An 11,954-nucleotide genomic window follows, 5' to 3' on the forward strand; every position below is an offset into this window, starting at 1 on the left:
ACCTATCCAGCCGCTGCGCGCGCTTACCAACACTGCCTGTCTCTGCGTCCATTGTGAACGGAACACACGTTTCAAATTCAAATTGTAACGTATTCTTAACAATATATGGGGCTGCAAATGTTTCACCGGAAGGAGATGCATCTTCTATGTTTTTATACCACTTATCATTCATAAAAGATGGCTTTGTCGGTACTTTAGTGTTAAAATTCCTTCTTATTCCTTTCGTTTTGGTAAATATTACTCAAATAAGTTAATTAGCCAGCATGGAACTTAATTTCTATCTCGGCTCGTTAGTTTAAATTAAGGTAGAAAGTGTAAGGAAATGGGTCTTACTTTTAAATCAAGCGGTGATTTCAAAATTGTAATTACTTTCCTTCCAAAAATTACCGCAGTGACAAAAAAATTCATTATCCTACCCGTTATATGAGCAACTTATATAATTGCCGCTAGGTGGAGCTCGCTTTCAAGCTCGAAAACATCTGCTTTGCTACTTCCACATATCGAAAGTGGGAAAAGGGTATTATATAGTCGACCTCTCCCCTTAGAATGTTGGAATTCTGGAAGCGACAAAACATTTTTCCATTGGTTTTAGAAAATCATTCGAAAGTGTGAAGATTTGTTTATGGTTTTGGAACGCTATCAGCAGTTGTATCTGCGAAAGAGGAAAAATAAATTGGGGAAAACCTTGTGCCTCCCAGCAATGAAAGAACAACTCGAATTGCTTTAATTCAAACTCAATGTATTCTCATTAATATATTTACGTTTTATTCCTTATCATTAACATTATTACTTTATCACAAATATTTTAAGCATTTTTACATATGTAGTCAGTTACAATGATGTGTATATGTATGTCTGTCTGTTTTCGGGACTTGGGCTTGCATGTATGTATGTACATCGTTGACCTCTCTGAGGCTCATAAAATAGTATCTGCTGACCTCGACATGGATCATGGGGATGTCGTGATGCTACAGGTTGTTGGGGATCGTTTTAAAATTGCACTACTCGCACTCGATTTTGGTTATCTACAGCGGGGACCTTGCCTATGTATGTATAAACTTGGAGGAAGTTTACGATTTGCTCTACCAGTTGCCTGGATGCTATAACTTTTACATTTAAACATTATGACATTACATTGATTTCACTAATCGCTATCGATGACTTAGCATAGATATTTTTAATTTCCCATTACGGTTCTTCGTTAGAAAGTCAAGAACAGAATCGCCCAACTGATATGACAAACGTTTGAACACTTATAGTCGTTTAGCCCTTGTCTTGAGTATGATATAGTCGTATAGCATTTCCGATGTGCTAATGCCTTGATAACAATTGCCAATGAAAGTGGGATGATAGGAGGAACTGCCCCAAACCTGCGAGCTGGGCCGACCCATTCAATATCCAATAAATAATGCTCAAGAATACATTCGTTGTGTGTGTGTGTGGGTGCTCAGGTCCAACTGGTTGGCGTCCGTCAATGAGGTGTCTGTCGGTCGGAATTGGCCGGAATCGGGCCCATCAAATGGCCATCTGGAAGTGGAACTCCGTGCCTTTTATCCCTCTTATCGCTCGACCCGCATAAATCATTTTATTAGCTTATTAAAAACTTTTCCATTTATTGTCATCGTTTTGCGCTATCGTGCGCACAAATCCGTGCCCAGTTCTATATACCCATTCAATCGGGAGGGGGTACTCCGGATTGGGGATCCGGCCAGCAGCATGGATTGGGATATTTTTCTAAACTTTTCTTTATTGCTCACTTGTTGGCTGGCCCCGCTGCTAATGGCAGTGGAGCCGGAGCGGGAGCGGGAGCAACTGCTGTGACCATTAAATTCAAATCTGGTGCTGTTTTTGGCGCGTGTTTAAAAGTTAAATAATGACCAGCACTGGGCACGCAATGGCGCAAGACGTGTCCAATATAACTTTGCCTTTTTTCGGGTCGGCCCGACTTTGATCTCGTTCGCGGGAGGGCAGTTCAAATAGTGCGTCTGCGGCAGGAGGGGGGCTATGTTTTCTGGGGGATATGTGCTTCTCACTTTAGCCGGGACAAACAGATTCAACAACGAGTTTCGAGTTGGAGAGCCCTGCTCCCAGCCACTCGGCCTCGCGATGGGCACAGGTCGTGGAAGATTAGTTTCACCTTGGGGGTCGCCCCTTAAATTAAAGACTGAACCCAGAGGCGCGGGGCTGGGAGGGGCTCCGACCTACACCAGTCGGAGGATATAGTATACAAGTACATCTACGGTTACGCTTAGCTTAAACATTTACAAACGAACGGAGACACAGACACACGCATTACATATACATATTCGTACTTTAGCTACTCCTCTACATCTAGTAATTACTTCTAAGCGACGCTGTCGAACAGGGTTTTTAAGTGTACAGCTGCGGTCAAGTTGGTGGCACCCTCGGTTCAAATTTGGTTAAGACCAACTCAAAAGTTGCTTTCTTACAGCACTTTTAATTTTACAACAGATTTATCCTAAATAAGTTTCAATTTGACAATGATATTTTCCATTTCATTTCCAGTTTAGAACAATCTTATATTAATCAGATCATAGAGCTTACAAAACGCTATATAACTAATAAAATGTGTTTTCCGCAATCCTAAAATTATTTTGTTTACAGTGTAGTTCGTAAATTTAGGATATGTTGTTTTACAAACTTAAACATTTAAAATTTAGCGATTATTTACTAAAAACAACACGTATCTTCTTCGAAATAGATTTCAACTTTTCTATAAAACCATGTATACTTTATACTCTATACTCTCAAACTTGGTCTGTAGAATCAGTAAACTTATAAGGGTGGCTTGACCTGGATTAACTAACGTATTCAACCCCTCCACCGCAAACTTGACCGCAGCTTCACATGACTAGTAGTTGTTCGCTGTCACTCTGATTCGGCTGTGTTTTGGGCTACTGCTGTGCGCCAGTCTTTTGGTTTCCATGCCAGGACGACAGGATGGTGCTTAGACGCAGCTCTCCGGCCCGGGCAGTGTGTCCGTGATGATGTGGTTGCGTCCTGCCGCCGACTTGTGCGTGATGGTGTTGAGCTGCGACGGCGACAGGCTCGTGCCGGCGGCCATCGCCGATGCCATGCCCATGCCCATTCCCGGTCCAGGACCCACGCCCATTCCTGCTCCAACGCCCACGCCCATCCCCAGGCCCAGACCCATGCCCTTGGGCAGCGTCATGTGCGCAGCGGGCGGCTTGTTGAGGCCGTAGTCTATGAGGCTGCTGGTGGTCAGGTAGTCGGCCAGGTTGAGCGGATCGTGGCCCCGCTGAGGAGCCATGTTGTGGGGCAGCGTGTGGTGCAGGTGGGCGGCATAGCCACCCGGGCCCGCACTTCCGTTGGCGGCCATCGCATTGCTCACCGTGCTGCCGGCGGAGCTGAGGGTGCTGCTGCTGCCGCCCGTGCCCGCCGCTCCGGCGGAGTAGCTGGCCATGCTCAGGCCCAGCTGCTCGTAGCGACTCAGCGTGGGCATGGCGTCGTAGAGAAGCGGTGGGTTGCTCCCGCCACCCCGGGCACCGACCAGGCCACCACCGGCCGCCGCCGGGTCACTCTCCAGCTTCAAGGTGCTGGACTGCGAGGGCGGGCTGTTCAGGTGCGGCGCATTGCCATCCTGCAATGAAAAACGGGGTAAGTTGGCTAGTAGCTAATCAGAAAGCCAGTTAAAAAAACGACTCAATAAAATATAAATAATACATTCCCTTTGCATTGCATTTTCGTTTAATGTTTCCATTAATGAATGTATACTTTCCATTTTCAATAATTAATTTAATAAAGGGCATAGAACACAATAGAAAATTCTGAAAAATACATTACATAAAATGTATGTATAAGTCAATAGCTAAATAATCCTCTTAAAACAATAAACAACAGTATATTTTACGTATAAATTTTATATTATTGAAGGGTAACATACTGAAAATGCAATGTAAAGGATGTCTATAAAGTCCTGCCCGTTTGCAATAAACGCCTGTGGTGTCGACTACATACATAAATGGCATAGTTAAAGGGCAACGCCTCCTCCTGGCCACTGGCACTTACATAATCCGTGGTTTTGTGGCCACCACTGTTGCCCGTCATGGGAGCGGCAGATGCACCACCAGCTCCTCCGCCTCCTCCTCCTCCTCCGCCGGCGAACAAACCACTCGGCCGATTTCCCAGCGGCGACGAGGCGTCACCGCCAGTTGGAGCACTCTTCTGGGCGCTCAATATGTCCGGCTGCTTCTCGATGCCCTGCTTCAGGGTATAGGCCACCACGAGCCGCTGGTGGCCAGCTCCCGTTTCCAGGGGCGCAGTCACCGTCACATCCATGCCTGTCGGGAGAGTGGAGCATTAGCAAAAAGAGCAAGAGCATGTAGAGTTGGCTCAGCACTGTGGTGTTCTAAATACCCTTGCAGCAGGTTACTTGGAATCATATTTATCATCCTAACAAAAGATCTTTTCACTGGCAAGACTGACATCAAGTTCATAATTAATTCGAAATGTATTGTAATTAGTTAAGTAATGTTGTTCTGGTAGATACAATTTGATTGAAGTTTTAGATTGAGGATACTACTTCATAAAGTCAAGATACATGTAGAAAGCTGGATAGGATGTGTATAATGTGATCGAATCACCTAATAGAAACTGAAAACCTCTACACTTGATGACAGGCCATCAAAGGAAACTATTTGATCCCCTGCCAGGGTATTTGAGTGACCTCCACATGGCCGTGCGTATGCTGCAATGACCCACCCAGGTGCTTGTCCTTGTCATCGCACATGTTGCGGGCTCCTTGGCCACGGCGCCTGCGAACGGCGATGACCACCACGGATAGCACCGCTATGCCCACGGTGAATAGTGTGCCGGCGAGGAGAGCAGCCAGGGGTAAGATGGACAGACCCATTCGACCATCTGCAAAAAGGGAGCAACAAATGGTAGAGCGATTAGGACATTGCTGCAGGAGATTTGTCTTCATTGATGATGTGCCTTTCATGTTTGGACTTTCAATGAAAATGTATACAGTTTGTGGAAATAATTGTAATCATGCAAACAGAAGGTAAAAGGTATTTCCCCATTCAGGAATTGCACGGTGTAGTTTCGAGGAAATCGAACATAGATATACCCCTTTTTCCACATGGTAATTCTCTAGGTGGCTTTCATTCCTAATTAAGCCTAATGAAAAAAAATATTTAAAAACTTATAATTAGGTAAAACATAAACATAAGTTTATAAGATTCTATATGTTAAGATTTATTATTATTTTCATTTTATTTATTTGGTTAAAGGAAAGTGATGCAAAAAGAAATAATAATGCAATTTTATGAGGTAAAAAAACAGTTTTCCAATATATCTTGATAAAGCAAAAGTGTGATAAACTTTAAAATATTCATTTATTTTTATATTTTTTTAAAACCTTAAAAAATCTCTGTTATTTAATCTCAAAATAAGTTTACTTGCATCATGCTGCGACTTTCGCATTGATTGCAAAATTCAAACATAAATGGGAATGCGGCACTTAAAATACAATTTTTGAAATAAAACGCACGAGTATGCAGGTTATTTCCCCAGACTTCTGATGATGAAAGCTATATGCCAGCTCTTTGTCTGACCGAACTCGATAAATAGCCATTGGTCGGCGAGGGTCCAATAAACTGGATGCGGCGTTGGCCACTTGACTGCTGCTCGCCCAGCGCTTTTCCAGCCGTATCAACCAAATCCATAACCCATATGGCCAATACCGCACCGCCACGCCCCCCGCCCCTCGGGCTTGCGCCCATAAAACGCACGTCGCATGTCAAGTGGCTGCCACAGGCAGCGGTCCTTCAGCCAATCGCTCGCTTAGTTTGTTGTATTTGCGATTGCGATTCCGATTGGCGATGGCTTTAACGTCAGCGCTAAGCTTTTCAATTAAAATCCGCTTGCCGGCTGGATTTTCGGACGATTGGGGAACTCGTAATTGAATATGCATTACAAGGCCGGCCGCCCACACTGCGGATACGCAACCTGAGCATTGCGATGCGACGCCCACCTTCGTACACAGTGTATATTCTCGACATTCAACAAATTGCGCGCCTGCGGATATGCAACGCAGAAACTCAATAGGCAAACATCAGACCAAACAACAGGAGGAATCAGGAAGCGGAAGTACAGTGGATGCTGAATTGATTAAACAATGATTTCATTTCGATATTTCAGCAAATATTAGTTCTCAATAACAATCTTGATACAACAACTCTAGCTGTGTTCAATTTAGTTTCTGGTTTCTTGATTATACGATTATGATGTTATTAAATGTGAATTTATAGCGCTAGAATTGGGTAAACCAAGAGGTCTGGAACTATTTTATGTTTTTACCACAACGCCATTAAACCAAAGCCGTTATAAATCTTTATAAAAGTCGGTTTATACGCAGTGCCTACTGTAATAACCAAACGACATGCTAACAACAGGCTGTAATGGGATGGTAATGGGAGGGTAATGGATGGGTGGTGCATGCAGACTGTTGCTAATTTATAAACCTGGTCTTGTTGTCAGCCAAACGCCAAAGTTGCAAATCAATAAATATTCTTTGACTGCCGAATGTTGCTGTGCCAAATGTTGACGAAACTGCGCCGCTGGCGAAATTGCTCATTTATGCATGGCTGCGTCTAAGCGAACACATCCGTGCAAAGCACACACTCCAACTTTCACCCACCACCCACCGCCCACAGCCACCCACTGCCCACCCACTTTTAGGTGGGTTGTAATTGCCGGCACATGACTTTTGGAAAAAGTACAAATATATGCTCGTAGCTGTGTGTGTGCTCAGCCATACAGCGCGTTCAAAATGCGAGGGCCGAAAGTTTTTGCTATTTCGATTTGTATAGTTTATCGAGTTTTACCCGGCTAAAAGCATTTCAGCCACGCGTTTTATTTTGCATGCCATATAGGGGGGGTTAATAAAAACGAATTCAACGCAGGACATTGAGCGTATTATAACATTTCATTCAAAACATCCAGCATGTCGGTAACTTGTTGGCTTGAAACAATGCATTTCAATCGCCGATTAAGATATTCAACCAATGGAAAAGTGATTGTGTGAGCAGCAAATAGTGTAAAAATATTAATTAAGTCTTGCACTACTGTGTATTAGTATTTCAATTTGATTATATCTTGCATAAACTTTGAAAGGATTGACAGATTATGGCTTAATCGAATTACATTTACCGAAAGTTCAAGGCTTTCGCTTGTGGAATAGTATACATGCCATGGAATGAGTTATAAACTTTTGAAACTGACTGTATTTGCATTGAACTCTGAAAAAAAGAAGGAAGAGTGGAATGCTGACTGGTTGGCATTTTTAATTTTAATTAGATCGGTCTAAATGCCTGGCAATTGCAGCCGGCAAACGAGTCCTGATTTAGGACAAGGCATCAATCATGGAACCTATTTGCATGGCCCAAATCCCGACGGTTTAGTCAAATTCGAAATTAGGCACGCACACAGTTAACATTACGCCACTCGAATGGGATTTGGTAAGCTGGTGCTCTATTAATTTCTTAACGCTCATCCGAGCAGATAAATAAATTGTTATTTAATTTCGTTATGCTCATGTAGCGTTTAAATGATTTATGAATCGATGCGCATATTGGCGAGCGAGTGAATTGAATTAAATGCCAAATTTATTCATTTATTCAATGTCATGCCGGGGAGTGGGAATGATTCATTATAAATTCATCATTCCGTTTGATGCTCAGCCAAACGACACCACATGGCGGATACGTAATTCTCAATTCTCATTTATGGCTGAATGTGAAGAATTGGCACTAACCGGCGCACCTTTTGCATGTGGGCGGCAACATTTTCGAATTATCCAGTTGGGCACATACAGCAAACACACTCAGATACATCCGTATCCTTATCCTCCGTCCGTTCCGTCCGCTCCGTCCGCTCCGCCGGCGACAAATCCCCAATCGCATCAGGCAGCCCGACAACACAAAGGGCATAAAAGGAACAAAACCGAAGCGAGCAATCGCTTGCCAAATAAAATGTATATTTGGCAACCAGGAAGAGGGCACTTGAAACCGAAACACAAGTCGAGATGAGATGCCAGAAGAAAAAGAAATTTAATTTAAATATAAGCACACTGGCGTAATGAAATTTTCACACTTGTGCAAATATTTACCAATAAAACCACCTGGAATGGTGTGCCGGCAACTGGGGGCCCACCTCTATGCACATGCCCCGACTTAAGCGGATAAGCCAGGCAACCGAGCCAGGAGCCTCGAGTCGGGTGGAGTCACTCCTCCGTGTGGCAGGCAGCAGAGCTCAGTGGCTCCACGGACCACGGTGGCAAACTATCCTCGCATCCCAACCACCAGGAGCGAGTCCTGCGTGCCGCTCATAAGCCAATTGTTTGCATGGGCTTCATTTGGATGAGTGCAGGCAGGACCTGGCTGCTCTCCTTCCGGCTGCCTCTTCCCCTGCCTCCGCTCATGAGCTTAATTCGATTTAATGCTCCCGTTTGAGATATAAATGATTCGATGAGATGATGAAAAAGTGGATTGGTTAAAATGTATTGGGAATACGGAGGGCACTGGGAGAAATCATGAGTGCTTACTCGGAGGAGGGACTATTGAATCTAATCTATTGAAGGATTGCCTAAGATTCAGAAGATTCTTCTATTAATGCAAGGCTGTATCCAACGGATTGCTGGTATTTAGTAGATATTTCTACTTGGCACCTGTGGGATACAGATAGTCCTGCTTTTTCTCCCAGTGTAGGCCAACGTGCCCATGTGGCTTTCAAGGCAGGAATGCGTTTACACAAAGTAAGCATAAATAAAGGAAACGGTGTCTGCGTCTGGCGCTCCATTTCAAGAAAACGAGGCAGACAGCGGCAGAGGGTTTACAATAAAGTGAAGTTGGAGGCGGGAGGCAGGAGGCAGGAGGAGCTGGCTGTCATCTATTGCAATGGCGGTCACATTTCCCTGCCGCCCGCCTTCGATCCGCGATCCACCTACATACAAGTATAATTTTATTTTACTTTACTTCGCTTCACTTTCTGCACCGTTGTCTTTTGGGATATTGTATTCAGATAAGACATGTTTAATGTATTTTTCCATGTCGTACAGTAATCGTTTATATTTCGTGCGCCTGGGCTTTGGGCCCGAGCTCCACGACGAGCTTCTGTGCGAGAGTATCAGGAGCTATGGCTCCGGTGTCTGCTCGCTTTCCGCTGCCGCTTTTGATACCTTGTTACCGTGCGACCACAGGGTGGATGTGTGTGCACTGAGAGAAACGCAGTGAGTGGTTCGCTTGGAAGAATTTATACCCTCACAACTATTCTGGCCACTCGGGGAAGTCTAGTTGTGTAAATATTTCCTACTTGTTTATTCATTTGCCTTTAATTTCTCTCAGTGCATGTTGCTGTATGCTGGCGGTATAATGTAACTCCTGGGGAATCTCTGTGTGTCAGTTTAGCATAACAAGATATTTCTTTTCTCTGTTGGGGTTTTGCGTTGCCATCGCTTTTTTGGCTAAAACATGAAATTGATTATATTTACATTAATGTGGCATCAAGTGTTGCCATTGTAAAATGTTCCTGCCGCCCATCCAGTACATCCTATATGTACATCCTGCACACCTCCACTCTGCTCACCTGACCGATTTCATTCGGCTGTTGGCAGAAAAGCTTTTAGATTTACCAAGGTGCAAATATTGACACCTGGCGGGCAGGTGTAGGTGGATTGCATGCTCGCAAATTAAGTCGCCCACACAGGGCCATCTTCCAGAATATCCCAGCTCGTAACTGGTAACTGGTAACAGGTAAATGGTAACTGGTAACGGAGCTGTCATATAATACGCCGGATAAGTTGGCCAGCACTCAATCCATCGCACATCGAAGGCCTCCATGGAGCGCATTAGGAGATGATTGAGTGGATTCGATGTCCATGCCGTTCAAATATGCAATTGTGCAGATAAACATTATTGGCTGACCAAGTGTGGACAGTACTCGAAGCATAAGTAATACATAGCTCTCCGTGCGGTGCGTTTAATAATGATGATTATGATGATGATGCTGGTCAGGTAGTGTTGCCATTCGAATTGCTGATGCAATAAATACTGGCATGCTGGTGCATAATTCGACTGACTTAATATGGGACAACAAACGATGTTATATCATTACGAATGCGGAATAAAACTATTAACCCTTCTCCTTCTTAAAGCGTAAGTGGTGGGTTAATTAAGGGACTTACTTGAAAGTAATGCAAATTGTTTAAGTGAGTAATTATTTGCAGTTGTGATAGATAGCTCGATATATTTTCACAATTTGTGCATTTAAAATAGGGGAATCTTGGATGGTCTCGTCATTTGGTAATCACATTCAATTGTTTTCGCCCATCAGATGAAAATTAAATTTATGCAGCTCAAACCAATAATTCGATTGTGCATATTAAATGGGGATATTGAATTATTATGGTATGCTATTAACATGCGGTATCACAAATATGTTCTAAGAAAATGTTGTCGAGAGTAATTTCTGATTACGCATTAAACATATAAGACATTATGCTGAAAATCCTATACTGCCAGTGTGAAGTAAGGCTTTTATAAGCGTTTTCCAGGTATTTTTCCACCCATCACATTCTCGAAAAACAAGCTCTTTCACACTTTTTACCTCGATTGTCGCGAGAGCGGAAAAACTTTTAAAGAAAATTAGCGTCAAAGTTGAATAACAAAGCATGAATAAGAAATCTTTGTGTCACTACTTCGGCTAGCCAGGGATGTTGGATGAAGGGATCCCGAATGGAGATGGGGCAGGGAATGGGGGAAGTGGAGTTGCAGTGTCGCCCCAGCGTAAACAAAACTCGTTAAATAAAAGAGCAATTGTACTAACAGCGCCAGCAACAATAACAACAAAAACAACAGCAACCGGCAACAACAAAGAAATGAATGAAAGAATGAAACTAAAACGGTTAAGCGGAATATGCAAATACTTGAATGACTTTTTAAAGGTGAAATGGTGCTTAAAAAGCCATGAATGCTTCTCCGCTCCTGGTCTAGCCAAAGTTTCCCCTCCTCCCCCCCTCCACCCAAGCGAAGCGGGAAAACTTTGCAGTAGTTTTCCACTCCATTTTTTGTACTCCTACCTGAACGCTTGTCCGCCTCATTGATGGGCACATTCTCGAGGACAATCGGCTCCGAGCGGCCCTTCTGATTGACGCTGTAGACGACCAGGTGCAGGGCCGGATGGGCATCGGGATAGTAGTCCATGGGCATCAGATCTGTGCGGGGGGAAAATAATTAGTGCCACGATAAACTCGTTTTCAACTCCAAAACATGATACTAAATTTAATTTATTAGTTGCCTTGCACTTCATTGAAAGATTAATGATTTCAAATATCATGTAAAGGTGTCTAAAAGTATGCTTTTACTATCATTCAACAGTTTGCTGATCTATGTTAACATTCTTTACATATGCTATTCCTTAAAATGGTCCCAACTTTCTGCTTGAATTATTTACAACTCTAGAACACTGAACTAATAACACTAAAGCTGTCTCATAAATGGCCGTTCTTATAACATATATAAATATTTTCTAAATATAGTACCTTTCCCACCCTTGATGTTTTACGGTTTTATGTCTTAATTTAGTGCTGGGCTGGTCGGGGGTCATCGTGGATCATTAATTTAAAACTTGTAGTGCTCTGTGCAAACTTCATTAGGCAAACAGGCATTTAATTAGCACGTCGCGGTGCGAAACTTCGGTCGCATAAAATGAAAAGTTCCCGGTTGCAAACTGCGTGTGTTTTTTTTCTACCCAGCCCTGCTGCGCTGTTTTCTGATTTTCCGATTTTCCGCCTTTCTGTTTTTCCGTTTTTCTGGTTTTTCTTAATGCGCGCATCAAAAGTTTTGTTTGTGCCCGTGCTCTCCTTGCACCGATAGCAGCTCATTAAAATGGCAACTACCATTGCACAAGGG

General features: G+C 43.4%; 1 protein-coding gene across 3 annotated transcripts in view; it reads right to left on the minus strand.

The window, feature by feature from the left end:
* Positions 1-742: 742 nt before the first annotated feature.
* The window catches only part of LOC6726902, a 96,855-nt gene continuing 85,643 nt past the window's right edge, over positions 743-11,954 (minus strand). For 2 of the 3 annotated variants that reach the window (XM_039294529.1, XM_039294528.1), the window contains exons 15-18: positions 11,120-11,257; positions 4,744-4,902; positions 4,051-4,322; positions 743-3,622 (exon numbers count right to left, since the gene is read on the minus strand). In XM_039294529.1, the coding sequence (XP_039150463.1) occupies positions 2,969-3,622; positions 4,051-4,322; positions 4,744-4,902; positions 11,120-11,257 (1,223 nt within the window). In that variant the 3' untranslated portion in view covers positions 743-2,968. The remainder of the gene's footprint in view (positions 3,623-4,050; positions 4,323-4,743; positions 4,903-11,119; positions 11,258-11,954) is intronic. The other variant, XM_016175906.3, reaches the window with a different exon arrangement.

The sequence above is a fragment of the Drosophila simulans genome, chromosome 3R (assembly GCF_016746395.2).
Source record: "Drosophila simulans strain w501 chromosome 3R, Prin_Dsim_3.1, whole genome shotgun sequence".
Classification (NCBI taxonomy): domain Eukaryota; kingdom Metazoa; phylum Arthropoda; class Insecta; order Diptera; family Drosophilidae; genus Drosophila; species Drosophila simulans.